The sequence below is a fragment of the Coturnix japonica genome, chromosome 21, assembly GCF_054131305.1.
Source record: "Coturnix japonica strain WE chromosome 21, WE-NBRP24, whole genome shotgun sequence".
NCBI classification, from domain to species: domain Eukaryota; kingdom Metazoa; phylum Chordata; class Aves; order Galliformes; family Phasianidae; genus Coturnix; species Coturnix japonica.
The window spans coordinates 5,482,678-5,509,240 of NC_140683.1; the positions used below are offsets into that span (position 1 = coordinate 5,482,678).

General features: G+C 49.3%; 1 protein-coding gene across 1 annotated transcript; it reads right to left on the reverse strand.

Annotated features, from left to right (window-relative positions):
* Positions 1-866: 866 nt before the first annotated feature.
* On the reverse strand, positions 867-26,539 carry LOC107321921 (uncharacterized). Its single transcript, XM_085520911.1, has 5 exons — positions 26,445-26,539; positions 17,895-17,966; positions 8,320-9,734; positions 5,083-5,234; positions 867-4,991 (listed from the first exon to the last, which is right to left on the reverse strand). The coding sequence occupies exons 3-5, from the start codon at positions 8,349-8,351 to the stop codon at positions 4,816-4,818; spliced, it is 360 nt and encodes a 119-aa protein (XP_085377037.1). The 5' UTR covers positions 8,352-9,734; positions 17,895-17,966; positions 26,445-26,539; the 3' UTR covers positions 867-4,815.
* Between the last annotated feature and the right edge of the window lie 24 nt (positions 26,540-26,563).

Consider the following 26,563-nt stretch of genomic DNA (forward strand, 5'->3'; position numbering starts at 1 on the left):
AAATGAGCCCAGAAACCTGAGCTTCACCCTGCTGTGTGTCTCCGGGCTTTTATTGATGCAGGGAGAAGAGATGTGAGCCCAGGAGGGGCTGCACAGCCCCTGGAAATCTCAGAATACTGTCAGGGCCTTGGAGAGACTGATTTATGGGATGGGATTGGAGCCTGGGTGTATGGCTTGGCTTGGAGAGGTGAGCTGGAGAAAGGGACACGATAGCAGGAAGCCTGGAAGGGTTTCAGAGGGTGTGAAGAAAAAGGATTGGGATGGAATATGTTGGATGGTACAGCAAAGCATGAGTCGGAGCAGAGGAATGATGTGGAAGTGCAATGCATTACAAGGTGAGAGGGATTATCTCCTGGCCATAATGTCCAGGAACAGGCTGTGGGCAGCCTGCACCTCCTGATGCCTGGGATCATGTAGTTCAGCCCAAACACTGCCCACAGACACTGCTCCGCCTCCTGCATCCCCACCAAGCAGCATCAGCTTTACTTCCAGCCCTGGGAAGTAGAGAGAAAATGGGGAAGAGGACAGAAAGAGAAAGCAAGACAAAGCAGATATAACTTTCATCCTAAAAAGAGGAAAAACTGGCGATTGTACATTGTACCCATGAGAAACTGCCCTGGGTGTAAGGATCAGTTTATGCTCCATCCCTGCACAGCATCACACACTGCAATACTGGGAGACTGAGGCTCCTCAATCAGTAAAAGCAAATAGAGACACTAAAACGGGATGTACAGAATAAATTGGGAACAAGATAGGATCTATAAGAGTTCAGTCTTCAGCATGTGTGACTGCAGGATCTCATGTATTTTTCATCTAAGACTACACAAATCTCTATTGGCTTATAAAAAGAACTATCTGAGGCAATCTGAGAACAGCAATATTTTATCTTAGCCAAGAGTCATTCATTAAAAAAAACCAAACCTCTGCATATCCTTGTGTCATACATTAGGAAGTTATTACTAATTAGGGACAGATGAATCAACTGAGATAAAATTAAATCCTATTTCAACTTTTGCCCTAGTTTCAAAATCAGACCTTCTATGCAGTTTGAAGAGGTTCTCCTGGTGCGTTTGCTGTCCTTCTCCCATAGCTGTGCTGCATTGTGCAGGCCAAGGGCAATGTGGTGTTGTTGGGATAGGATGCCACCTACCAGCTCAAGGTTTCTGCACCAGATCTGAATGCCTGCGGTCAAGAAAGCGCGTGCATATAAGGCAGCATCCAGGGGAAAACTTGGCGTGCCAACATAAGCGCATTTACCACTGATTTATCATCAGGCATGTAAGTGGAAAATCAGGTTTGCAGAGATCAGATAGACACCAGCATTATTTCCCCTGGCCAAGCTGAACCCCACAAGCTTTTTGCAATTCATTTATCACTGCGCTCCTTGGGAGCTGCTCTGCAGTGAGCAGGGATGGTTCTGTATTCCCTAACTTTGCTCACCTGCTGCTGAACATGTACTGAAGTCCTCCAGCTCAAATTTGCTCCTCCCCACATAAGAATCCATCAGTAACACAGACAGCAATCTTTCCTTTATGGACAGAACATTGAGGACTCCTCACTAACAATGACTGCAGGTGACAGCCCGGCGACAGATCAGTGCCTGAGTCAGGCTTCAAGTTTTACAAGCTGGTTTCCAACCCATTCATTTTCTAAGCAGGAAAACTTGATATTTTTCCCGGAAAAAAAAACAACATATGCAAATCTCATTTTTCTGCTTCTTGCTAAAACTATTATTTTTGCTGAGTCATCCTCCTTAGAGTGTTAGCAGTTTGGATGACTTCAGAGGTTGAAAGGTAAAGAGAAGGGCTCAACAGTACATCTATGTGCATGTCCCAGTGCACCCATTAGCCAAGTCTTGATTAATACACTATTCACAATTGAAACAACTCACAAACTCATATGGCCAATGTACTTCCTGACGTGCAGTTCCTCTTAGGGGGACAGCCCTTAGGATGGCATTATTCTGGGAGGTCTTCCATTATTTGTGCCATTGGTTGAAATACCCAACCAGAGGAAGACATGAAATCTCCAGCTCACACCAGTACAACCCCAGCTTGAAGCAGAGCATCTTTCCCAGGGCTGTTCTGGACTATAGCAGTCCTGGGGATGTCTTCAATAGCCCAGCAACCTATTTCTACTGCAAAACCCAAAGAAACCATCCCGCACCATCTCATTTCCAGCATGGGAAGTAAGTACAGCAAGGTCAAGGCAGCACGAGCCGGCTACCATGCAGCCTGATGTGAGGCTGTTCAGCGCAAGATCAACAGAGTTCAAACTTATTAGAGAAGCTGCCTTGTGAACATGCAAAAAGAAACAGCAGCAGGCCACTGGGTTCATCCTTACAACATCTGCAGCTCAGCTTTAAGAAGGCAAAGGGAAAACAGTTCTGCTGAAAGGGTCAGAGATGTTTCAAGCAGTTCTCCACTTCCCATCTCATTTGCAACATGTGCTGTTTAGGTCATCTCTAATGCTGAAGCTCTTCTTCCCCTCCAGCCAGAATCTGTTTTTCTTAGGAATAGGAAGAAGATTCTCAGCCACTGTGAGCCTATGCCAAGGCTTCAAACAAATCTGTTCAAAGGTTCCTGGTCTGGTAGCGATGAGTCCAAGACAGAGGGGAAAAAATCATGATAAGAAAACCTTTTTTTGCAGAAATATTGTCTTGCAGTTATGTGATGATTTATCTTACGGATACGTCGGGCTCTAGATGTGTGTTCACCTCCAGTTTGTCTGCAGTAATCCACACGCGTTTCAATAGGAAAGATAGCAGAGCTTGGTCCAGGATGTTGCCAAAGCTTTCATTCTCAGGCTTGGCATGGATTGCCAGCAGCATCTCCGGGGGCAGCTGGAGGACATTCTGCCATTCTTGGGCACAAGGAGGGAACACCTTATTGCTCCAATGCAGCTATGAATTAAATCAATTAAAGCATTTCCAGAACAGCTTCCCCATGATATCACCTCCCCACTGGTGAGTCAAGAGGAAGAACACAGAGAGCACGTGGGAACAGGGCCACAACCACAGTGTTTGATTCATTCCGCTGATGGAAAGTGACAAGCTGGGATTATTGCCTTGGTTCCTGGTGGAGCAGTCAGCAGCTCTTCACACAGCTATAGGGAAGAAATGGAAAGGGCACCGCAAGAGCTCCTCATCACTCATGGTCCCCAACTTGTGCCACCCTGAGGTGATGCTGAGGACAGGCAGCAGTGGTGCCTACTGTGCATAAAGGGCATAGGGCTGACCCTTATGCACAGTTCTGGTTGAGTGTTAAATCCCACTCACCCATTCTTTCTTCTCCATCGCTACCTACAACAGTGGAAAACCAATAAGGTTGTACAGAGATATATGGAATACATAGGGTTAAAAGCAGCTCCAGCTCCATCAAGAGCGATTGCAAAATCCTTCTTGGCTCAACGAAGCAAATTTCCCACCACCATCACCCATTCTTTCTTCCCAGAAAGGTACAGGACATGACGGGAAGTTACAGACAGAGCTGGGCAAAGCATGCAGCTGCTTTATTATGAATACGTGCTGGTATTTCTGCAGCAAACCCAGTCCTGTGCCTGTGCAGTTCAGCTTTGTTTTTGCAAATACTCCTGGGAGCTAATTTATAAAGCAGGTGTGTGCTCACCGAAACATGGCTGGTGCTGGTCCCGTTAGCTGGGAAATGCAAGGTGGGAATAGGAAACTGTTGAGAAAAAGCACAGGCATCAAGTCCCAGCAAAGCTATTCTTCTTTGCAACAGAGCCAAGGCTTTACCTCTGGACTTGCTTCTAGCTCTCCCCTGATGCTCTCCAGTTATCCTATTTTTGCTGAGGCCTGCAGGCTGCCCCACTAACGTGATGGCAAGGAGAAATGGCAGTGAACACAGTGAATCCTTCCAAGCAGAGAAACAGACCCAAATCCTAACGCTGCTGCAACCTGGGAGGCTGCTTGTGCAAAACATTGCAGGGCAGAGGTGTTTGTAAAGTCATTCTGAATAATTTCGGTAATTAAGAAATTAGAGCAATTATGGTCTTTCCTGAGAGGACTCCAAAATAAACGCATACATCATTGTGAGCTTGGAGAGAGCAGGTTATTCCTTACTGTGATCATCTCAACAGCAGGAGTTGGACTCAATGATCCTTATGGGTCCCTTCCAGCTCTGGGTGTTCTATGATTCTATCAGCTTCTGCCAGGCTGAATCTCTGCTGTTTGTTGGGAAAAGCAGTGTAAGCTGTGGTGGGGAGATGCCACCAGACAGGAACAAGGGCATAGGAGGACAGCCCCGGGCAGCTAACGCATTTATTCAGGATGAATAAGCCCCTTGTAGTAAGCAGAGCTCCCTAATCTCCCTCTCTCATGGTGTAACTACTCCAGTAGCATCAGCTCTTTGCTGTACCCAGTGATTTTTCCTACCAATTACCCACCGGTTCCAGTCCATCTCCCTCTGAAATAACAGACAGGTCATTAACATCAAATTCCACTTGGATGATAAGGGTATTTGTTGCTGAGATGATCACCAAAGCCACAGTGATGGATGGGCTCAGAGGGAATTTAGGGCATTATTTCCCAGATCTCGCTGCCGGTTATCTCCTTTACTCTGCTCTTTGTCTGCAGCCCATACACCAACTCCTCAATTGCTTTTCAGTGCTATTTCAGGGGTTATTTCTGTACAGGGATCTGTATGTGCCTCCAGGTTCTGCTTTCCCTTACCACTCTTCTTGTTCAAGAGACAAGGCAACAACAATTAGCCCCACAGAGGGGATGATGCTTTGGATTGGGCTTGTTGTACTTGGCACCCTGTCAGCAGACAGCTCTGTGATGAGGAAGGTGCTCGTTTACAGGACTTTAATCATTCCTGGAGAGCAGCTCAATGCAATAAAAGGAGCTCCTTCACTTTTGAAGCCGTCGAGGTGATGCATCTTTAAGATGGGCTCCCCGCTGCTGCTCAGCTCCACAATTGAGGTTGCTTGGCTTCCCTTCCTCGATGTGAGCTCGGCGGTGTTATCACAAGCTGTTTAATAGCAGAGATAGATCAAAGAGAAAGATTCCCAGCTGCAGCCCAATAAATTCTGAGCACAGTTGCTGCTGGAGAAGGTTATCACCTGAAGAGCTGGGGCAACCCATGGCACAGGGCTGACTTTCAACAGTTCCAGCCACCAGGAGCAGGAAGATGTGCAGCCAGTTTCTTTTACCCAGCCCCAGCTGGTCCAATGGCAAGCAACACAGAGCCAAGGAAATCACCAAACTGCTGTTCCTGGTGAAGAAAAGGGAGAATGTGATCACCTTTAGCAGCCTGACCATGCCTGGAAACATACCAGAAAGCTCCAAATGCTCCTCAAAGACCTCTCTCCAAACCATGTCCTGTCAGTGCCCTCTGATAGATCACTCTGCACAGAGCAGCCCCTGCTTTATAGCAGCAGCCCCAGCAAACCAGACCACCCGATAGCAGCACGCTTGCATGCCATGCAGCAATGGAAGAAAACCCAAATGTAGCTGAGGACACAGGTCCTCAGTTTTTGCAGAACTGTGGTCTTAAGATTTGGATCTCAGTGTCCCAGCAAGGAAGGGCAGGGGCACTTCCCAGTGATTATGACCAGCTGGAAGGTTGAATCCCAGCTGATTTTCTCATTCCCAGCAATACAATCAGGGCTAACATGATTCCTTTCTATTACAGCCTGTGTGGATTTTCTCTCCTGGGACAGAGAAGACAATTCCCCAATGAGAATTGCTGCCCAAGTGCTGCCCACTCCCCTCACTCTGACCTGGCCTGGCAGCCTGCAGATCCTGAGCAGCTGGGCTAAAGCATAGGCTGGTATTTACAGAATTGCTCCAAAATTCTCCTATTCCACAGCAGGAAGGAACAAGAGCTATGCATGATGCTTATTTTTAGCTATATTTTGGCTTTATTTTTTCCCTATGTTTTAACTGATTTTTGCTTTTGCCTCTGCAGCAGCACCATGCAGCCACCTTAGCCACTCCATCTCTCTGCTCTCATGCTTTTCCCCTATAAAGGGAGCAGATCTTGATCTGCTATATCTCTGTTCCACTCCACATAAAAGGCAGAGGGAGGAGAGCTGCCCTGGGGTCAGCCAGCCCTCCCTAAGCAGTGGGATGCTGATGGTGAGAGATCATCACTCTGATCAAGCAGGGCCTTATCTATCATCTCTCACAGCAAAAGTCCAAGGTGTTCAGCATTAAGAGCCCCACTTGAGTTTATATGGAGATGCAGCCTATGCTATATTTAAGATTGACCAGAGGGTGAATGTTAGATCTCTTCTCAACCTTCCCCCTCTTTCTGAAGACAATCACATTTGGGGATCTGAAGTCTGGATCTAATATATAGCACAATATTAATAGTTGTTGGAAGGAGTTGCTACAAGCTATTACTGAGGCAAAGTAAAAGAAATCAGATGTTTATGTACAATTATGCCATTGTGCAGATCAGTGGCCAGGAGAGAGCAAGGACAGTAAAAAGGAAAAGTGCCTTTTAGTATTTTGGGATGGCGTCAAGATGGACAGATAGGGAGAGGAAGGCATGAGGGAAGCTCAGATTTCCCTGCCATCCCTCTTTGCAGAGCTGTGCAGGAGAGGAACATGCCCCATTCTGCAAGGAGGGTGTTATTCTCCAAACACGATGGTATAGACAGAAGAGCAGCAGTGGGTGCCACCAGGGCCATAGTGACAGCAGTGCTTGGAGCAGCACGGCCAACAGACCCAATCCATGCTGAATTCAGTCCACCTTGATGGCATTACCTCCACCTTGACCTCCAGCCAAATTTCACTCCCAAACACACACATCAGCACCATGCTCTGCTCACAGCCTCTCTCCAGACCCTCTAGCAGAGGGTTCCCCAGGCAGCTGTGGTGCTCCTCCATGCATGATGCAATGCCTCAGGGCAGCCCGGTACCTTCTGGGGACAGCAGGACCTAAGTGTCACCCAGCAGATATGGCGACACTTTGTCCCACCCAAAGCTCAGCCCTCCCAGCAGCCTGCATGCAAAAATCTCTGCCAGCATCCCAGGAAACTTCCCATCCCAGCCATCCACACAGCCCATGGGAGGATGAAGGCAGCAAAAGGGGCAGGGCAGGGGGGGGGAAGAGATAAACAATTTCCTCCACAGGCATGGCTCGAGCCCATCTTACAAGAAACACATGGTCCCTGACACAATATTTAGCCCTACTGTAACGTGGTCCATTTGGAGGCTGGTGGCTGTGTGGAGAGCTGTAGTAAAACATTCTTTGCTGGTAACACAGAGAGAGAGAGAGAGAAAAAAACCCACCCTTAGTAATAATAATTGTGGTTAACTCCTTAAAGGCTGGAAGAAAGGATGACACAGTGCTTCTCCTGGAGCAGGAATGTAATTCAACACCAAGCAAAGCACCCAGCACCGTTCAGAAGCATTGCTCCCAATGGGCACTGACCCCTTGGCTCTGACCCCATTAGACCCAAAGGAGAGGAGCCAGCATCTTTTTGGGCCTGGATTTGTTCTCTGAGCAGATGAACAGCTGAAGGAACAGCCCTGGGAAGGATCGCTGTGTTAAGCCAAATAAAAAGGCTTTTTTTTTTTAAATATAAAAAAAAATAAGTTTTATTCAACTTTTCTGCTCATTAGCTCAGGAACTTACAGTTGGAGCTGTCACTGGGCTCCTCCTGCCAACATAGTGCGGGGCTTCGAGCAGTTACATCATTTGGCTCTGCAGAGCAGCTAAGTGGAAACACATTTGCTCGTGCTCCTTCTTGCTTCTCCCAGGTCTCACAGAGCATCAGGAGACTCTCAGTGCACCCAGCACCAACCTGGGACCATCCCAAACTACCCTACAATGTGCCCAGCCCCACAGTCAGCCCTGCCCTGGGTGAAACAGTGACAGTCTGGGTAATTAGCAGCATGCTGGCTCATTCCATTAGCAAATAATCCTTTCTGCCTCCTTATGCTTCCCCTTGGATTTCTCCTAGACCCATGCACGTCCTTCCCCACCCTGCAGAGCCCCACAGCCAGCACTCCTGACCCTTCCCACTCCTTTGCTTTCTGCTCTGCTTTGCCCAGGCAGAAATTCTTTTTGCCTTCAGTATATCCAAAAATCAGCTGCCTTGCTCCTCCCCAGGAAGGGCTGCAATTAGTATCAGCAAGGAAATAGCTGTGTCCAGCATGGTCCACTACTCTGGCCCTTGTTACTGAGATGAGGAAGAAAGGAATCAGCGGCCATAAAGAACTGTTCCAGTTCCCTACTTAAACAAACTTAATTTTTTCTGCAACAAAGGAGAAGAAGTTCAGAGAGTTTTGCTTTTAATCTCCCTGTTCAAAGCAAAGGGCTCTCATTTACAATGAACATCTTTTACCTTACAGCTTCAGGGCAGAAAGCAATGTGCATCCCAGCCCTCAAGGCACCTCTGGTGGGTTATCAGCAGGGCAGCAACACATCCTTCCAAGACTGGTAGATTAATGTAGTGATGGCTGTATCCCAAACAGCTGGATGTGAACAGTGCCCGGAGTCCAAGGAGAAGAACTGCTGCTGGTGGCAAAGGCACACACCTGCTGAATTAGAAGAAGAACACGAATGGCTACAGCAGAGATCACCACATTTCTGAGCTCCCAAGTTTGGGTCAGGTCCTTAAATAGGCAAGGCAGGCCAACAGATAATGCCCATCAAGACCTGTTTGTTACCCAGCTGTGCTCCATCTGCCCAGCAGAGGCTGAGTGTTAACACCTGGGAGGGGTGAGCACAGCTTCAGTGACCACCTGCAGCCCATGACAACAAGGCAATGCAACCACACCAAATGATTTCTCCTATATTTATTATCAGGTCAGTCAAAACTACAGTGTCCATTCATGCTTTTTTCTTACGAAAAATACCCTTTTTTTTGGCCAAAGAATTGGAAACAATGCTAATATCAGCTCAATCCTCTTACAACCAAGGGCAAATAAGATACTGCAGGGAAAAAAATATATATAACAATGATGAAGCTGAAACATTTCTGGCTATGAAGGGATTGTGCAGTGTTCAAGTTACCTACAATGGTTCCATTTGCTCCTCTATTAACCAGAGGACAAGGGTGGCTGGCAGCCAGCCGTGCCTACAAGGACTCTGTGCCTTGGTGCTTTCCCTTAAGCATGAGGATAAGAAACTGTAGTAAGTTGGAAGCTTTTAGACAGGAGACGTGTCCAAGCAAAATGCCCCAATACAATTGGACTAGATGATGTTGGTGGATGAACACGAGTGATCATCCTTCCTGCATCTGCTTCAGGACGTGACACCAACACCTGACTTTCCCCTGCGCTGAGGAGCTGGTTGCAGATTTTATGTAAATCTGTGGTCTTCCTTCATTCATTCTCTATGCTGACATTTAGTTATGAGAAAGCAATTTCTTCACAGAATGCCCAGAGCTGCAGCGTGGCTCTGTCTGGAGGATGTGGTGCAGGAATGGCTGCAATGATTCACTGTGCTGGGATGCCCATGGGGGGTGGAGGAGCCCAGTGCAAGGTTTGGCACATGGCAGCAGGGCACATCATCCTCAGCACTGAGAAAGCAGCCAATTGGGTCTCCTCCTCCTCCCACATGGGCTCATGGGCCTTCACTACATCGGTTCCAATGCTGGTCTGAAGGATGGTTTCGTAGAAGGAGGAGGAAAAAGCAGAGAATTCAGTGAGCTGAAGCTTTGGTTCTGCTGCAGGCGCTCTGCCTTCTCTTTCCTTCCAAGTAGAGCTCTCTGGAGACTTGAAATATCCATATTATTGATGCCCCTTTTTTTTAATTCTGCAAGAAAAAATTATTTTTAGATACAGTTTTTCTCCAACCATCTCTCCATCCATACAGAACTGAAACCCTTTGGGTGCCAGGCAGGGTGAGTGCTGCTCTTACTGAACACATTGGCTCTTGCTGGCAAACGTCCTTGGCTGGAGTTGATCTCCCCACTTGGGAATGACCACAGCCTGGGCTGATAACATGGGAAGGCACAGCCAATTGTTACCCTGCTCACCCAGAATATCCCCACTCAGCACCCCTAAAGCTCTATGTGGTGTCCTCCAAGGGCAGCTCGGTTCCCCAGCTCAGCCCCATGAGATGTGGAGGTCTCTGTGCCATTCCCAGTTTAGTGTCTGGCTGTGACTGCTTATCAGCACTGAGTCAGGCGCGTGGGTGAGCCCTTCTCATTCCTCCTGGTGCCCCTGCACCTCCTCAGGGTCATTCCTGCAGTGAGGAAGACTCAGCCAGCTGTGTTTCATCCATGCCTCATCCACCAGGCATTTAGAGCAGGGTTCCCAAAAGTTGGTGAGCCTTGCACAAGAAGGTCCTCACCACAAAACATCCCACCCAAATGCCCAACCCCAGCAGTGATGCAAGGATAGGACCTAGAAAATATGTATTTCTGCTCTGAGCTGGGTGTGTGTCCCCAGCCTGTCACCAGCACAAGGAGCACCAATAATTACAGCACACCCATGTGCAGCTTTGGTCCCTCAGAGACAACCAACCCACAGGCTTAAATGAATGCAAAACCAATGCAGTGAAGGAATGCAATCCCTGTGCCCCATCCCAGGCTCTGCACCCCTAAAGTGAGCAGCAGTGGGGAAGGCATAACACTGCAGGGTTACTGCAATGTGCTGAGCCTTGGCTCTGCCCCTGACGAGCCTGCAGACAAGCCAAGAGATGGGAATTGCTGCTATTAGTAACCGTGGCTATTAGTAGCTCTTGCCAAGGGTGGGCCAAGCATTGCCCCAGCACATGGGTGCCCAGAAGGGCCCCTAGCATCACTCCTCAAGGTGCAGGCTGCAGGTTACCAGGCTGAGCTGGGGAAAACACAAGCATTAGCACCATCTAGTGATGCTGGATGTGGTTTTAGTGCTTTGGGTGTCCTGTCCCAGGGAAAGAGTGCCAGAGACTGGGAAACTGGGGGATCCCAACCAAGGTAGAGACCACAGGGATGGTGCTCACTGAGCTCACCGCATCACCCCACTCAGCTCTCACTCTTCTGCATGGCAGAAACCCCAGCTTTCATTGGAAATGTTGAAAAATAAGAGCTAAAATTGTGGTAGTCTCCTAGAAACATGAAAAGCCAGGTGAAGGGTGAGTGACAGGCAATGAGTTTTAGAGATGGGATGCTCTAGGACATGCTAAAGGACAATTCTACTTAACAAAAGTTTGCAGGGTGTCAGTGGTGAATGCAGCCTGTGCCATACTAAAACCAAAATGGTTACGAGTCGGGGGATCACCCAGAATAACTTAGAATAACAGCGAGTATTTGGGAGAGGATTTTTATCCTCACTCTTTAGGGTTTAGGTTGATCTATGATTACAATAGACTGGGATGAGACTTTCTAAGGGAGGGGTCCCCTTCTCAAGCCCCTGCCAACAGCTCCTCACTTTCTCTGTTTCATGGCATACACAGTATGTTCCTGGGCTGACAACCAGTTCCCCCATGTCCAGAGGCCCACTGGCCCTTTCCTAGGTGAGCTAAGCAAGAACAAATGTCCTTTTAAACAACAACAGAGTGCAGACAGCTGGATTCGAATACACGGCTCTGGTGTAGGCTCCCTTTCAAATGAGTCATAAAAGTTCCTTGGCAGCTGCCTCTGTGTATCTAATTGGGATCAGGTTAGGGGCAATGTGAATAGCTGAGGATGGAAAATATGTGTCGAATTTACTCCTCTGTCCCACCACTGATCCGAAGGCTTGGGAACGCTCCTGCTGGAGCCCTGCACTGTGTACCAGCTCTGCTTTGAGCTGCTCAGAGTACTGGGGCATGTTCTTCCCACTCCGTGCTGGAGGCTGTCCCTCTGCATCCTACATTTAACCCCAGGCAGAAGCATTGCTGTGCCACGTTGGCCAGGCACAGAGGCAGCCCTGGTGCTGGGGAAGCAGCTGAGGACAGCACAAGGGAGGCAGCTCCGGGAGCCCCAGGCGCTCAGCGTGACTCACATTACCCAGGCCACAACAGACGCGTGAGGATGGAGTCTTTTCTATCTCCTTTTTGTCTGGGATCAGCAGCTCTGGTGAGCAATCCCTCCCCCTCTCGGCAGGCAGAAGGGAGCAGCATCCTCTCATCCTCGTTCAGAACTGTGCTGCTTAACAGGGACTTGGCAGAGCTCTGGCTTGTGCAGAGCATGGCCATTCCCCTAAAGCAGCCCTCTGGTGCAAACCCATTTGAGTCTCTGCCTCTTAGATCAGGCTGACACTGAGTGATGTGCTCTGCCATTTGCCTGCTCAGTGATATCATCGCAATGGAAATGGGGTGCGAGCATCTCGAGCACAGCACCACTTGGGTCAATGGGAAGCAAACCCAACTGAAAACACTCAGTCTAAGCCAGTTGTCTCTGGCTTGGAACCAAGCAGAAGGACTGGGAAGAAGAACCTTGTTTCTGGGTCCAGCCTACATATGGTGCCCAGCACTGTGCTCTGCAGCTGGCTGAGAGCTCAGCTCCTCTCCTCCCCAATGTCTGGGCGTCTCAATACTCTCCCCACACCCCCGCCCCAAGGACCCACAGCAAAGAGAGGAAGGACCAACACAAAGCTCTTGGAAAGAGATTCACGGGATGTGGAGACACTAAATAGCTTCTGAAATCCCAACAGAAATGGAGCTCTTGGCAGAGACCAGAGCCATGCTTTTTAATAGATCTATATTTGGTTGAAAGAAAAGCCCTCTTGAGAGCCTCTGCTCTCAAGGCAGAAAGCAGCACCACGCTTTGAAAGGAGCCTGAAGGAAAGCAGGGCAGTTCAACATAACCCTCCTCAGAGGCTGTAGATTCCCTCCTGTGTGCCCTACCCAACCCCAAAGCATAGCAGCCATCCAACCCTGACCTTCATGTGCCACAAAAAGGCAATCCCAGAGCCACCAAGCTCCAATGGTGACTTACCATCACCACCAGTGGGACAGACCCTACAGGCCTGTAGCCAAAGGAATGAGCCAATCACTCTAATAACCACCAAATAATTATAGGGCTTGAGCAGATGCTCAGCATTTGTTTGGAGAGAGAGGGAGAATAACCATTTAGAATTAAAAGGACTGAAACAAATGCAGGGAGGAGCCGCAGTTCTCTTGTTTTAGGACTGGAACCTCAAAGGAATGGGAATTTCTCAGAGGCAATGGGAGATCACTGCTGTGTTGGGCAATGTGGATCACTGGACTCATCTCTGATCAGCTCATCATTTGTATTCATTGTAAATTCCTGAAGTTTCACAGTAGAAACAGCTTCAGGTTGACATGCAAAAGGAGAACTACTGGTTCTGGGTGATAAGGAGCACCAAGCACTGATTCATCCCCCTGGGTCAGCACCAGCTCTCCAATGTTCTTCAGGAGCTATTTAGAAATCATGGAAGTCAAGAAATCTTTGAAGTTATTTCAGGATGTAACCCAATGATGTTTAATCAGAAGCAGATGCCAATGGATGTCCACGTGGGGGGAGGCATATGGGCTTTAAATTATAAGGATTTTTGTTATTGTTATGATACATTAACATCCAGGACTTAAAAGACACTTCAGCCACGCACTTGGGTGTGTCAGGGGGGGTGGCTTGCACCAATGGCAGGCAATGACTAGACATTCCAGAGCAGTTCAAAACCAGATGACAACAGGGCTGTGTGTGATTTATTTAGGCTCCACGTTCCTGCAAAGCCTGCTGTCCTGGACAGACCCCATGGATGGATGACAGGCAACAAGCAGCATCCTACTCTGTCCCCTGGTCCCTTTTGGCTCATCTCCACACCTACAGAACCGAGTCACATATTCCTATAACCACGGCTATGAACTTCCCATTGAATGCAAGGGGCAGGAGGAGATCCCTACTATTTTTCCTACCCATAGCAACCAGACAGTGAGAGCCCTGCTAGCACCCTACAGTGGCATACCTCACCCTACAGAGCCACTAGAGGGCATGAGCTGTATATTTTTCCCCATTCAGAGAAACCCAAGGTGATTTCTGGCTAATGTTCCACTTTCCCGTGCCCAAGTGTAACTGTGGGAATATTACCCCGTGGATCCTAGCACTGTAAGAAGATGGGTTGGCTAATAACAGCAAGCCTGGCTTTCTTCTCATGCCTGTCATTGGGCTTTTTTAGTCCCCTCCATTAATTGAAACATTAAAAACCCAACATGCTGCTTCCAACAGTTCCTAGGCCCACCTATCCTTGCCTCCAAAGAAGCTTAAGTTCTCCAGCAATACCAGCATTGAAATGGAAGCAAGGAAATACAGCAATAGGAGCCAAAGCATATAACAGTAGGGCTGCTGGATTGGTTTGGAGAAGAGGAAGGTGCTATTGAAAATGTTACAGCTGCTACATCCATTCAGATTTGAAAGACAACATTTGCTCTACAAGAGGCTGTAAAGCAGAAACTTGGGAGAAAAAAAAGATATAGGAAAAAAAGGGGGTTGGGGGGGGGGGGGAATGCAATCTGAGGGCTCTCATTCTATCCCACCGACCACAGAAAGAGAGGGGATGGAAATATTGTCAGACCTGTCCTTAAGGTAATTAAGGACTGATGAATGAGCAGCACGGACACCAGCCCATGAGAGAAGTGAGTGATTTCCCCCTTCATTTCCATTCTGCAAGTTAATATTCATGAAAAGACCAACAAAGAGAAGTGACATCATCTCTTATCTGAAAGCGAACTAGGAAACAAAACAACCCATGGGATTGCTCCATAGCAAATGGTCCAAAAGACACTCAACCCTACATGACCACAGGACCAATGTCTATGCCATCAGGTGAACACTGAGATCTCTCTACTGCAGCTTCTTAGAAAGGCAGGGAAAAGGAAGAACCTCAGGGTGCTCCATTGCCACCTCATCCCCTCTATCACAAATGGTCCAGCCAGAGTCAGCAACCCTTATTGGTCCCTTCCCATTTGGGATATCCCATGATTCTATGATCAGAACTACCCCAGAACTGCTCAAATCTCATTAAAACTGAGCAAATCTCTTCAGCCACAAGAAATTCAACTGCCAACACAGCACACACGCCTGAGTGCATCTGCAGGTGTCCGGGAGAAGAACAGCACAGAATCCTCCCCATGAGAGCCATGCAGTCACGGGGGAGGGCTGGGAACTCTGCCTCTCTTCCTTGGGGGATTTGATGTACTTCCAAGCCATGGGGAGGCTGCCAGGTTCCTCCAGCTCAAGGGGAAACAACAACACCACGCGTTAATCAGATGAATTTCAGATTCCTGCTGTCAGCACGTGGCTGCGGGACATTCACTTCCCGAGCTGACATCTGCCATCATGCGAAGATGCATGGATGCCAGTCGAAGATACCTGCTGCAACCATCCCATATCAGACACACTGAGAGAGGAGGAAAAATCACCCTCAGCTCTGCAGAGTGGAAACACCTTCTGATCCAGGGACAGCCATAACCCATAGGGTGTCCTTTCCCTCTGCTATCATCCACCCTTTAGACTGAACCTATACTGAGCTGAGTGGCACAGAACACCCCGCCAGCCCTATGCTGGGGGACATTGGGACCTTTGGAGTCTTCTGCGCTCTTCAGAGCTTCTTTTCCTCCTTAATATGATGTACTCTGAAGGCCAGATAATAAGGCTATTAATTCTTTGGCTCGTGCTGTGGACTATTTAATGAAACATGACAAGAAAACAGTGTTTCTTTCCTGGGAGTAATTATTGCTTGACTTTAAGTCTTTACCTGAAGCAATAGCTGCAAGGAGAATAGTTCCATTAAAGGCAGGTGGGAACTCTAAATCCTTAGAAATGAGGACAGTTTTTTAACCTGAAAGACATCATAAATGGCCATAGCCAAGCCACTTAATTTATATCTCATTTTGGAACATTTAATGGGGTTTCTTCTCATTGCAGAAGCAGGCAATCGGTGACTCTAATAGTCGGCGTTTTTCCACACCGTGCTTCTTCCCACACCTCGAGCCAGTGAGCGAGCAAACCATCCCTCATCACAGAGCTGCTCCTGAGGGCTGATCTATTTCCTAAGCCATCCTTTGAAAGCCAAAGACCTGCAAGGCTTTTTGCATATGACAGAGGCAACCGCAGATACCCAGAGGTGGTGAGAAGCAATTTTGTCCCATCCCTGTCCAGGCCCCCAGTCTTTCTCCTGACACTGCTGCCTTCCTCCCTTGGCCAGGCTCTAGCCCAGAAATCCCATCTCGGACCTGAAAAGCCCTTTTCCACATCGAAGTGCAATCAGAGCCGCTTTGTAGCTGTGACAAGTTTCCCTTTCCAAGAATCAGTGCATTCCAACAGCAGTATTTCAGGCTGAGGGACTTTGCCAGGTCGGAGCTATAGCCCCTTTCCCCTCCCCCTCCAAATAACAGCATTCAACACATGCTCAAGTCCCAGGGAGATGCTTGATTCACAGCAACCCCACATGGAAGCACCATCCAGACAGGACTCTCTGCTACAGTCCCTGAAGGAGAACAGAGCCCTGACCCCAAGGCTGCATCAGATGAATTCTTTGTCTCTATTTTCCCTCTTCATACCTCATTTTTCCACCCTGGAGGTAATGACAGCTTCTGGAGGCCACTGAGACAGCACCCCTCAGCATCACCACCATGTTACTGTGTTTGCCCTTTCCCACTGCTACTGCGCACTAATAGAGCACTGTTGGGCTGTGTTTCCAAGCTGCCCACGAGGTGAGCTTATCCCATTGAGAGACAGGTAAATGCAGCTGAGTTAGTGCCCTACTGTAGAATGCAATGTAGTTCATGAGAATCACCAGGATGGATGGGCAGCCATAATACAGGGGCAGCAGCAGGAGCTCTCCCTTCCAGAGCCACCCACAGTAAACAGGGCACAGCATACAGCACTCAGAACCCACCCATTTAGTGCCTTGTTCTGGAAACCTGGGATCTGGAACCAATCCTCCCACAATGAACAATTCCCAGATCCTCTGGCACATCCTTTCCCTGTAATTGCAGACCCTGTTGGAAAATCCTCATCAAACATAACGAGGCTAGATGGGTTTGCTGCATAGGGTTATGAGAGCTTCTCCCTAGGGTTTATTATGGTAGGGTTGCTCCCGATTGCTAGGCTACATAGTGTTGCTGTTGGCAAGAAGCAGAGCCGTGGTCCACATGTGCGCCGGGGGTGACTCATGAGAGCTGGCCTGAGCAGCTCCTGCTGCCTCTGCAGAGTCTCGAGAAGAACATTCCCTTCTGCTGAGGCACAGCCCAGATCCACAGGCAGCAGTGAGCCTTGCGTGGCCCCACTGGGGATCCCAGCACTCACTGGAGGGCAGCCCCATAAGGACAACCCTGTGCATCCAGCACTGGAGACACCAACACCGGGACTTACCGTTTCCTCACCCAAACCTCTGCGCTCTGCTGCAAGTTCTCATCACAGCCTCAATTCAAAGGAACAAAACAAAAACTGAGCACCCTCAAGCCAGCTGCTCATTGCTCACACAGCCCAAATGCATTCGTTTGCCACTTTCCCTGATTATTTTCACGTTGCTGCTTTTTGGTGATGCTCCGCACTGAGCCCAGAAGCACCATCCCACAGCTCTCATCTCTGTTGCATTAGCCATCTTTTGCTGCAGAAATCAAAGAGACTGTGATGCAATCACAGCTCCTCACAGCTACTCATGCTTGCTGACAGATGCACACCTGAAGCCCAGACCTCCACAGCTCACCTCCCAGCTTTGCTGAGGCACCAGGCAACCCACAGAGACACCGAGCGGCTAAAAACCTGCACTGCACATGAAGCAACACACGTGTAAAGCATGGGAACTCAGTGCAATCCTTCTGCACCTCACAGCCTGCAGGGTCCTATGCTAAATAAGTGGCCCAGGCTCACTCCAGCCCCTCTCGCCCAACATCAGTGAACAGCTGCATTGCACAGAGCAATGGATGTATTAAGCTTTAGATGTGCCACATCATTTGTCCCGACCTTGTGAAGCAGCCTGGAAACAACACACAGCAGCGGGACTTGCTTGAATTGCAACGAGAGTGCAAAGATATCTTCACCTCTCGTCCCATGGGCTGTCCTCAAGGAGTTCCTGCACGTCTCCAATGAGCCCTCATGTGCCTGCTGGATCCCTGGAGAGTAATAAAAGCAGGATTTCAGCTCGCATGGGTTTAATAAAAAGAGAAAGGAAAAACAATTCCTCAAAAGTCATCCTTCAGCAGCAGCTGTTTCTGCATGAGAAGCCCCAGATGGTCCTGGGTTCACAGGGTGTTGCAGTGTGAGCAAAGCCCCTGAGGATGGCTGGCAGGGGGTATTTTGGGATGCATTTTCCACAGGGTCCTGCCCCATATCCTTATGCATGGCTCTTTCCACTCAGGCATGGAGAGGCACAGGGACTACACAGAGCTGGGCTAGAATTCTCTCTGCCTATCTTGCAGTCCAGATCTCTGCCCATACAGTGTTCAGGACACAACGCACACAGTACACTGCCTGCATTCAGGACACGATGCTGGCACAGCTATCAGCCCTTCTCTAAATCCTCCTTGCCAAATTTGGCAGAGCCCCAGAGCCTTGAGGGGAAGAATTTTGAATAACTTCTATGAAAACACACAGATGGATGAAGCAGGAAAGCTCTTATATCTATCCCATCCCACAGAGCCAGCCTGCAGGGTGAGCACAAGGCTATAAGCCACTAGCAGTAGTCCATCGCCATGCTCTGAGACTTGAGCTAGTATCCAGGTGCAACACAGCCCCAACCTGCCATCTAGTGTTTCCCTCCCGGCTCTGGCTGCATATCCCTGCAGCATCACCAAGGCACCCATAATTCAGCCAGCTACTGAGTGACTCCCAGCACAGAATGCAGATGCAGACCCTATAAGCACAACAGCAGCACCCCTCCTAAGTCCTATAGGGATGCTCCACGCCCTCCTTAGCTCCCCATGCAGCTCAGCATCCTACAGCACTGCAGGATCAGGTGCATGCACCAGGCTGGGACTGGGCACCCCATGCTGGGAGGTGCACATGCTCATCTCTGTCCTGTGCTTGTCCCCACTCCTGGCAGCCCCGACAACCATCAGAGTCCCCAGCTGACCCCAGCCCAGCATCTGGAAGTGCTCAAATCCACTCCTGCAAATGTTTCATCAGCGGGACCCACACCGCCATCCACGATCCTGCTTGGTCAGCCAGCAGGCAGGGTGAGCAGACAGTGGGGTCAGAGCAGAGGCTGAGGTCAGAAAAGGGCTTCTGAAAGCTGAGATGAGTTCCTGCCTTTACTTTTTCCCACCCCCTCTCTTTCCACATTTACTCCCCTCTCCCTGCCCCCCCCTCCCCCCCCATATCAGTGCCCATCTTCATTAGAAACAGGATCCTGACCATCACATCTGCCCACCCCACACTCCTCACAGCCCTTCATGCCTCCACTATGGAAGGTGTTGATCTGATGCCTCTACTACACTCTGAACTCCTACAAAAGCCTTTAGCACAGCCACAGTACCAGCATTTTACCCAGCTGCCAGGGGATAATTCTGGCTCCTAAGTCACTCTGACTGCTTACAACACTGACGCTGCCTGCCCCATCTGTTACACTTTGTTCCTAGGAATCTCAGACCCAAATTGCTTATGGTTACAGAACGGTCCAGATGCAGCTTTCACATAGCATTGTTGGGCAAGTGCCATACTGAAAGGAAACAGAGCATCGAGCTTTGCCTCTTGCTTAAAACTGTTTAGAAATATCAGCTACTTTGAAAATGGAAAGATTAAAGTAGTCCAAACAAAAAGGCCAAGCCTAAGCACTGCAGACTGTGCAGGAATGATGTCATGTAAATAGGGAAGGGGATGCCACAGTCCTTTGCAGATGGAGCTGCTGAAGAAAATAATCAGGGCTGGGTTATTCTGCTCTTTGTGGGTTTTATGGGAAGGGACCCAGCATCCCCAGTCCTGGCCCACAATGGTCTTCAGCCACTCCATCCCCTGCCCCACAGGCAGAGGATTGTGCTGGGTTTGGATAGCCTGGGTCAAAAGGGACAGAACCAGCTTCCATTTGTTACCTCCCCTCTCAGAATGTAAGAGTTTGACATCAGGTGGTAAATTATCCTTGGACCCTTTAGAATAACAGATTACCCATGCTTCTAAACCACAGTGGTTTATTTGTTTTGTAAACCAGGGCCTCTCCTGCTGCTCCAGCACACATTCCCTTTCCAAGCTGAAACCCAAGCCCCCCACACCAAACAGAAGTGCTATTCATCCCCTGCCCCATCAATCCAGCCCTAGTAGAGACTCCGCTGCTCTGCCAGCACCGCTCAGACAATGCAGCCCCAGAGCACACAGCCCTGTGCAGGTATTGGGCAGCACTGGGGCACAGCAAGTGGATGGGCATCAGGCACTCACAGGTGAGGTGAAGCAGTGCCCAGGGTGGGAGCTTAGTTCTGCTGCCCCAAGACCTGCTTTCCCTATCTCTTATTGTTTCCCCTCTACAACATCACCTGCATTCACTACCAGCTCAAACATCATGCAAAAATCATGAGCTTATTTGCCTGTCATCTCCAACTCCCCATTAAGATCTCCTCCATGGGGTGAGCAGCTTCATGTAATACCTCTGCCTCTTCCCACCCATTGCATCAGTGCTCTGTGCTGCGCAGCACCACGACGTGGCAGCTCCATTCTGTGCAGTTAACTCTGAGCCCAGCTGGGCTGCACACTATCCCAAACGCATTCCAGATGGCTGCGGAGCAGAGCACAGCAGAAACCAGCTTTGCAAGGCTGTTGTAGCAACACCTCCTGATAACTCTATGGGCAAATAACCACCTTTATATATAAAGAAAATAGATACTGTTCAGCTTCCTTCTTACTTTCTGGTGCATGCAGCCCATGCAGGTATATCCCTCCCAGCACACATCCTCTTGCCCTAAATGCCATGGCACACCATTATGGTCTGCTGGCCACAGCTGGGTTTACAATCTGACAGCAGAAAGAGAGGAAGGAAGGTGCTCATAGCCATGGGGCTGAGCAGAACCTGCACCATTGAGCAAAACCACACAGAAGTGCAATGACTGCACTGAATGCAAAGCCACGTGAAGAGCTCATTCAGTTCCTGCAGTTCACCAGCCAAGCATCCGAGCCATTTCTAACCCCAGCATCTCCTTGGAGGTTTTGTGCTATGTAGCATTAACACACAGTCAAAAAATAGAAATCTCAGCTAAGCTCCGTGCAACAACAGCAAGGAATGGGCTTAAAGCAAACGGCCCATCTCACTCTGTCAAACCCCACAAGAAATCTGCTGCCCACACCAAACAAATACAAATAGCCCACAGAACAGATGGGAGCAGCTGTCTGGGAAAATTGGTACTAATTGCTTCTGTGCTCGGAACTCACAGCCCACATTGTGCAGCCTGAAGAGCCATGGAAGCATAAGAGCTGAGCCCTGAGAGCAGAGACCCAACCTCTCCAGCAGCACTTTGTGCTGGAGCAGCATCACAGACACCGCTGGGGTCTTTTTGGAGCTCAGGAAAGAGAGATATTACAACCTCCTGCAAACAGCACCGAGATGACGGCACATAATTAAGGCCCAAACAGCAAGTTTAAGCTGCCAAAAAGCCTCCTTCGTAACCTCCCTGCAGAGGTATAAAGTGCTGAGCAAACCTGGAAGAAAGAAGATGGGGGCTCTTCATGTCCCAGACTGATTAATGCTGCACAAACAGCACCACACACCGTTGCTGATGAATCCATGCTGAGTTACTCATGCTGCCTTCCCAACACAGCGCAGCGTGGAAAGGAGAGAGGGGATATTTCTGTTTGACAGCTCGTTTCCTTTGGTCAATGCATGGAGGGGTTTTTAGTTCATTATTTCACATCTAGGAGCCATTCCCAGCTACCAAAGGGAGGGTGGAAGTTACAGGTTTCGATAGAGACTGCAATGTGCTTTGGGACAGGGAGTGATTTAACAGCAGTAACCTGAGTCCTGAAGTCCTTTTCATTGGGTGAAATAAATGAGGATTCAGGGCTTTTTTTGCACTTACTGAGAGCCAGGTGTCCTATGCTGAGGGGCACCAGCAGCACCCATGGGGGCTCTGTGGGATCTGCAGCCCCACAGGGGAGGAAGAGCTGCAGTGGGTGCAGGAGGAAGCAGCAGAGCAGCAATGGCACCAACAGGAGCACGCTGTGAGGTGCCCTGGCTTTCACCCCACCTGCCTAATATCCATTCATGATTTAATACAAGTCTTGGCTGCACACCGGGAGGTTGGAGCCGTAACATGAGCTGCAATAGCACAGGGTAATAGCCTGTGCAATGAATAGGAGTGAAGGAATGATATTTTCACCCTCTTGCCATTAGAAAAGCTGCAGTGAGCACTGGGGGGTGGTTATCTCTGCAGAGCTGTGCAACATTTGCAGGTACACCAGGCTCTGCTTGTTTCACTATGTGGGGTGACCTGGCAGAACTGCTGCCCCACAAACCACGCTATAGAAAGACCCAGAGCTCTTCCTGTTGTTACTTCCTATACTTCCATGTTCAACCATAGCCGGATCAACAGGAAAACAGTATCTGACTGCTGTCATCCAGGTCTGACGTGTTGCACTTCACACCCAAACTGGTGTGACTAGTGGGGCCATTGGGACAGGAGGATCCCATGCACAGAGGGGGCTGTCAGCACTCAGGTTTACATTTTCACTACTGTCTGCCCCCAAGGATTCAGAAGAAGCCAGCAAAGCCATTCAGGATGCTGCGAGCGGGGCAGGTCGGCTGTTTATAGCATATCACCAAAAGGCCAAAGCTGACTCTCTCCAGACATATCAGGAGAAGCTATTTACTGCCACGGCTGAAAATCCTGCAAGCTTTGCAGCCATCAGCCCACAGACAGCTTGAAAAGGTCAGGCTGATAGAAACACAGGGCTGAGGTGTAACCTGGCTGGGATACAGCACATGCATGTGGGCACTGTGAGCAGGGACTGCTGGTGCTCAGCTCAACAGGAGCTGCATGCACAAGGTGACACCCAGCACTTGCACACCCCACTTCTCCTCTATACCTTTGCTTAAATCCAGTACAGCTGTTACTGTGCCCATGCTTGCAATCCTGATGGATTTGCTTTCCAGGAACATTTGTTTTGTTGTTTCCAGCATGGAAGGAAACTAAGTTTTGGCACTGATAACCCTCCAAAAAGCAGCAAATATCCAATTCCTTAAGAACAAGCCTGGTGGAGACAGTGACAGATTTGCATTGGCTTGAGTGAGCTGTAATGGGGGCCTGGCTGTCTCCTGTAGTTACAGCACACTGCAAGGCATGGGGAAAGCACATCCAAGTGGGCTGGTTGGGTCTGGGCTGCCTTGGTGTGCTCCAACACAGCCCAAAAGCAGCGCCAGATGAGAGCTGGGCTCTGTAACAGTTCATGCCCCATTTCAAATAATTGGGCTTGAGAAGGAAGATGATGTTTTACAAAGGCTCTGTAGAACTCACAAGCTCGGTGACTGAGTTTGTAACACTGCTTGGCCTCAGGCAAAGTAAAAGTAAAACCATGGCTTTGGCATCCTTGGAAAAGTCATTGCTTTTTCCAAGTATCCTTTGCTGCTTCTCCTTAAGAATGGCCCTTGAAATGCAGTGCCCAGCCCAGAAGATATTTTAACATTGTCTTAGCTTAATAATAGAAAAAGCTGAGTATCTGTGACTGTGATTACCATTGTGGTTACAGCTCAGCCAGGACAAATGATGACGCTATTCCAACTGCACAGAGATTACCCTCAGCACATCTCAAACACTGAAGGAACTCAGGCAACCCAGTCGCTTTCCCTGACCTTGGGCAGGTCATTTTCTTTCTCTCCACACTCCCATATCCTGTCCATTTTGCCCATGAGCTGTACAGGCTCAATCTGGGTCTGGTTCATACAGCTTTGCTGGATAGGCAGAGTGCTGCCATCCCAGGGTTCACCGACCCCATGAGAAGGCAGGAAAACCTTGCTCAAAGTCAGACAGAAAGGAGATCTGGAGCTGGAGCCAGGGAGGAGCAGCAGTGACCCTGAGGCTCCCTCCCATCCTTGAGTTTTATGAGCTCCTGGATTTATCACCAGTTCCCTCTTGCACAGCCCAACTCCTGCCAGGATCGCTCCATTTCACACAGCAAGGGAGAATAAACTTGACAAGACAATGGAGCAATGCCAGGAAAACCTCAGGAGAGCCAAACTTCAGCAGCACCTTCCTGCCTATCAGCCAGGCATGGAGGAGCAAATACAGGAGGGATAGTGAGACACAGCCCTGGGTTTCCACCTGGGCTCCCCTTTGGTTTTTCTTTAGCTGTTTTTGTGGGGTTTTCCCCCCTATTTCTCCTGATAAAACCCACATTTTCTACATTGGATACTTTCCTTGTTGCTCTCATTTAACTCAGGCTCTGTGCCTTCAGTGTTGGGGAGCTGAGAAATTCCATCCGAGCATCAGTTTCCTGAGCTTCAGTAGCCAAAAGATTAGGAAATCATTCTCTTATTCCCCAGCCAAACTCCTGGAGCATTTCCTGTGCTCAGCACCCATTTCTCCCCACATCACCCCAGGATGGCTCCTGTGGCATTGACTTCCCCTCCATCTGCTCACCCAATTACTTCCCATGGGAGCTGCAGTATTTTTTCCATTACTCCCAAGCCTATTTGATGGCAGTTTAACCCCTGGTCAGCTGAAGGCTCAGCAGCCTCCTGCTTTCTCCAATGGAAAGCCCATTAAATCTGACTGCAATATCCTGATCCATTCAGAGCAGCTCTGTCCCATCGCTGGACCCAAGGCTCCACTTCGACCAACATCCCCAGCTCCTGAAAGCAGCACCAGACAGGCACAAAGAACTGGAAACAGCAGTTCTCATGGTAAATAACAGCAAGAAGTGTTTGCTTTGGGCTCCTGCAGCCACAGAAGGCACTTCCCCCTTCCTAAGGGATCAGCAAGGCACATCCAAGCCTAGGAAAGCAATAAAGATAAAGCCCATCTGGTTGCTGCCCTTCTTCTGATTCATAACACTAAATAAAGTGCCAGAAACGGATCCTTTTCTCTCTCTTATTTTTTCTTGTGAGCAGCCAGTAGGGCCTTCATATTTTCCCACTTACATCATCCAACATGGTTCAAATCTACAGCGACTGGTAAAGCCTCAAAGGTATAATTGCAGTTGTCTTAGGAAAGTGAAATCATATGGTGTTCCCAAGATCCCTTCCCCCCTTCTGCTTTTTGCCTTCTCCTCTTTTCCCCTCCTTTTCATGTTTCTCACTCGGCTTCCAGATGTTTCCTGGAGGGGAAAAGAAAAAAAGAGAAAAGCAAGATGCAAAGCAAGGCTGCAATGGGAAAGGCCACGTGGCAGTGAGAGCTCCTTGACTTGGAGCAGCCCTGCTGCTGGACCACGCTCTCCATCCATCCCAGTCCCTCCATACCAGAACACCAGCTCCCTGTGGCTTTCACTGTCTGAATCCATACAGCTTTACAGAGCCCCCCCCCCCAAGCCAGTGTATTGGTGGTATCTAAGCCCCCACTGACCCTCACTTGTGTTGGAGGGTATAAGTCTCACTGCCCTGTTAGTGACACAGCAGAGCCCATCTAGCCCTGCAAACAGCCTCACTCTGAGCTGAAGCGCTCACAGCCCAGGCATGGTTTCAATTAGGGCTGTAATTCCCTGTGTTGGATGGGAGGCTGAGCTGGATGGGAGGATGGTAACGCAACCTCAAGAGGAGGTGCCTGAAATGCTGCCTGCTCTCTGCTGAGCTTCCATTCCCCAAAGGGAGAGGAGAAAGGGGGTCACACCCTGCTGGAAATGCCTCTTCCTCTCCATGAGCAGCACACAGGGCTGGGAAAGCAACCCCAGGGACAGAGACCAGGATGACACCACTTGATCAGAGGACACAGATCTCAGGGGATGGTTCAAATCGAGTTTACCCGAAACAAATCAAGCACTTCCTAGAGACTGGAGAGCCCTCTGAACCAATAGCATGGGAGGGGCAGGAAGAGATGCAGCCAGCCAAGAATTGCTGAGAGTCTGGATCAAGCTCATTCCCTGAATCAACTTAAAGGCCTCGAAATTAAGTCTCATTCAGTGCCTTCACAGCCTCAGATCCCTAATAACCAGAGGGTGGATTCCAGTCTATATGGTAAGAGTGCAAATACAGCTCAACCAAACCCATCCCAGATGCCCTGCCCTCAATGGAGGGGAAGGAGGAAGCATTGCTGCACCCCCAGGCCTATCTCTGAGTTGTTTTAGGGATGACACTGAATGCAATGCATGCATCTCCCTGCTCCAAACAGGAGATGGATAGGCTGAATGATTGCTCAGCTGCATAAAAGTCAAGTCAGACAGCACAGACGGAGAACTCAGCACATAGCAGCTGACCATTGGGTCTGACTGGGGGCCAGCTGTGCCCACACACCTCCACAACATGCTCAAAGTATGGAAAAAAAGGAAAGAAAAGAAGGCAGAAAGAGCCCCCGAAGTGATGGGGAGGGAGGGAGCATAGGACCAAACCCAGGGCGTTGCAGGATGCGCGGTGCTATGGCGCCACCTGGTGGGCATCAGGGGGTACAACACCATCGGAGCGCAGCCCCGGGACGACCCCAATCAAAGGGAAGGGGGGAAAGAAGGGGTGCCCGAACCCCTCAACTCACCCATGGGCTGAGAGCATCCCGAGCAACTCCATGCAGTCGGCTTCATTGTAGAGCAACTCTTTGCCACACAGTGTTAGACCCAAGACCCAAGACCCAAGACCCAAGACCCAAGACCCAAG

Bases quoted from the DNA above. Each gene is read 5' to 3' on its own strand.
- LOC107321921 (XM_085520911.1), bottom strand. From the start codon at position 8,351: ATGCACATTGCTTTCTGCCCTGAAGCTGTAAG. The intron at 5,235-8,319 runs GTAAAAGATGTT...TTTCTTCACCAG, and splicing joins TTCTGCCCTGAAGCTGTAAG to GAACAGCAGTTTGGTGATTT. The intron at 4,992-5,082 runs GTGATAACCTTC...GCTATTAAACAG, and splicing joins GGGTTGCCCCAGCTCTTCAG to CTTGTGATAACACCGCCGAG.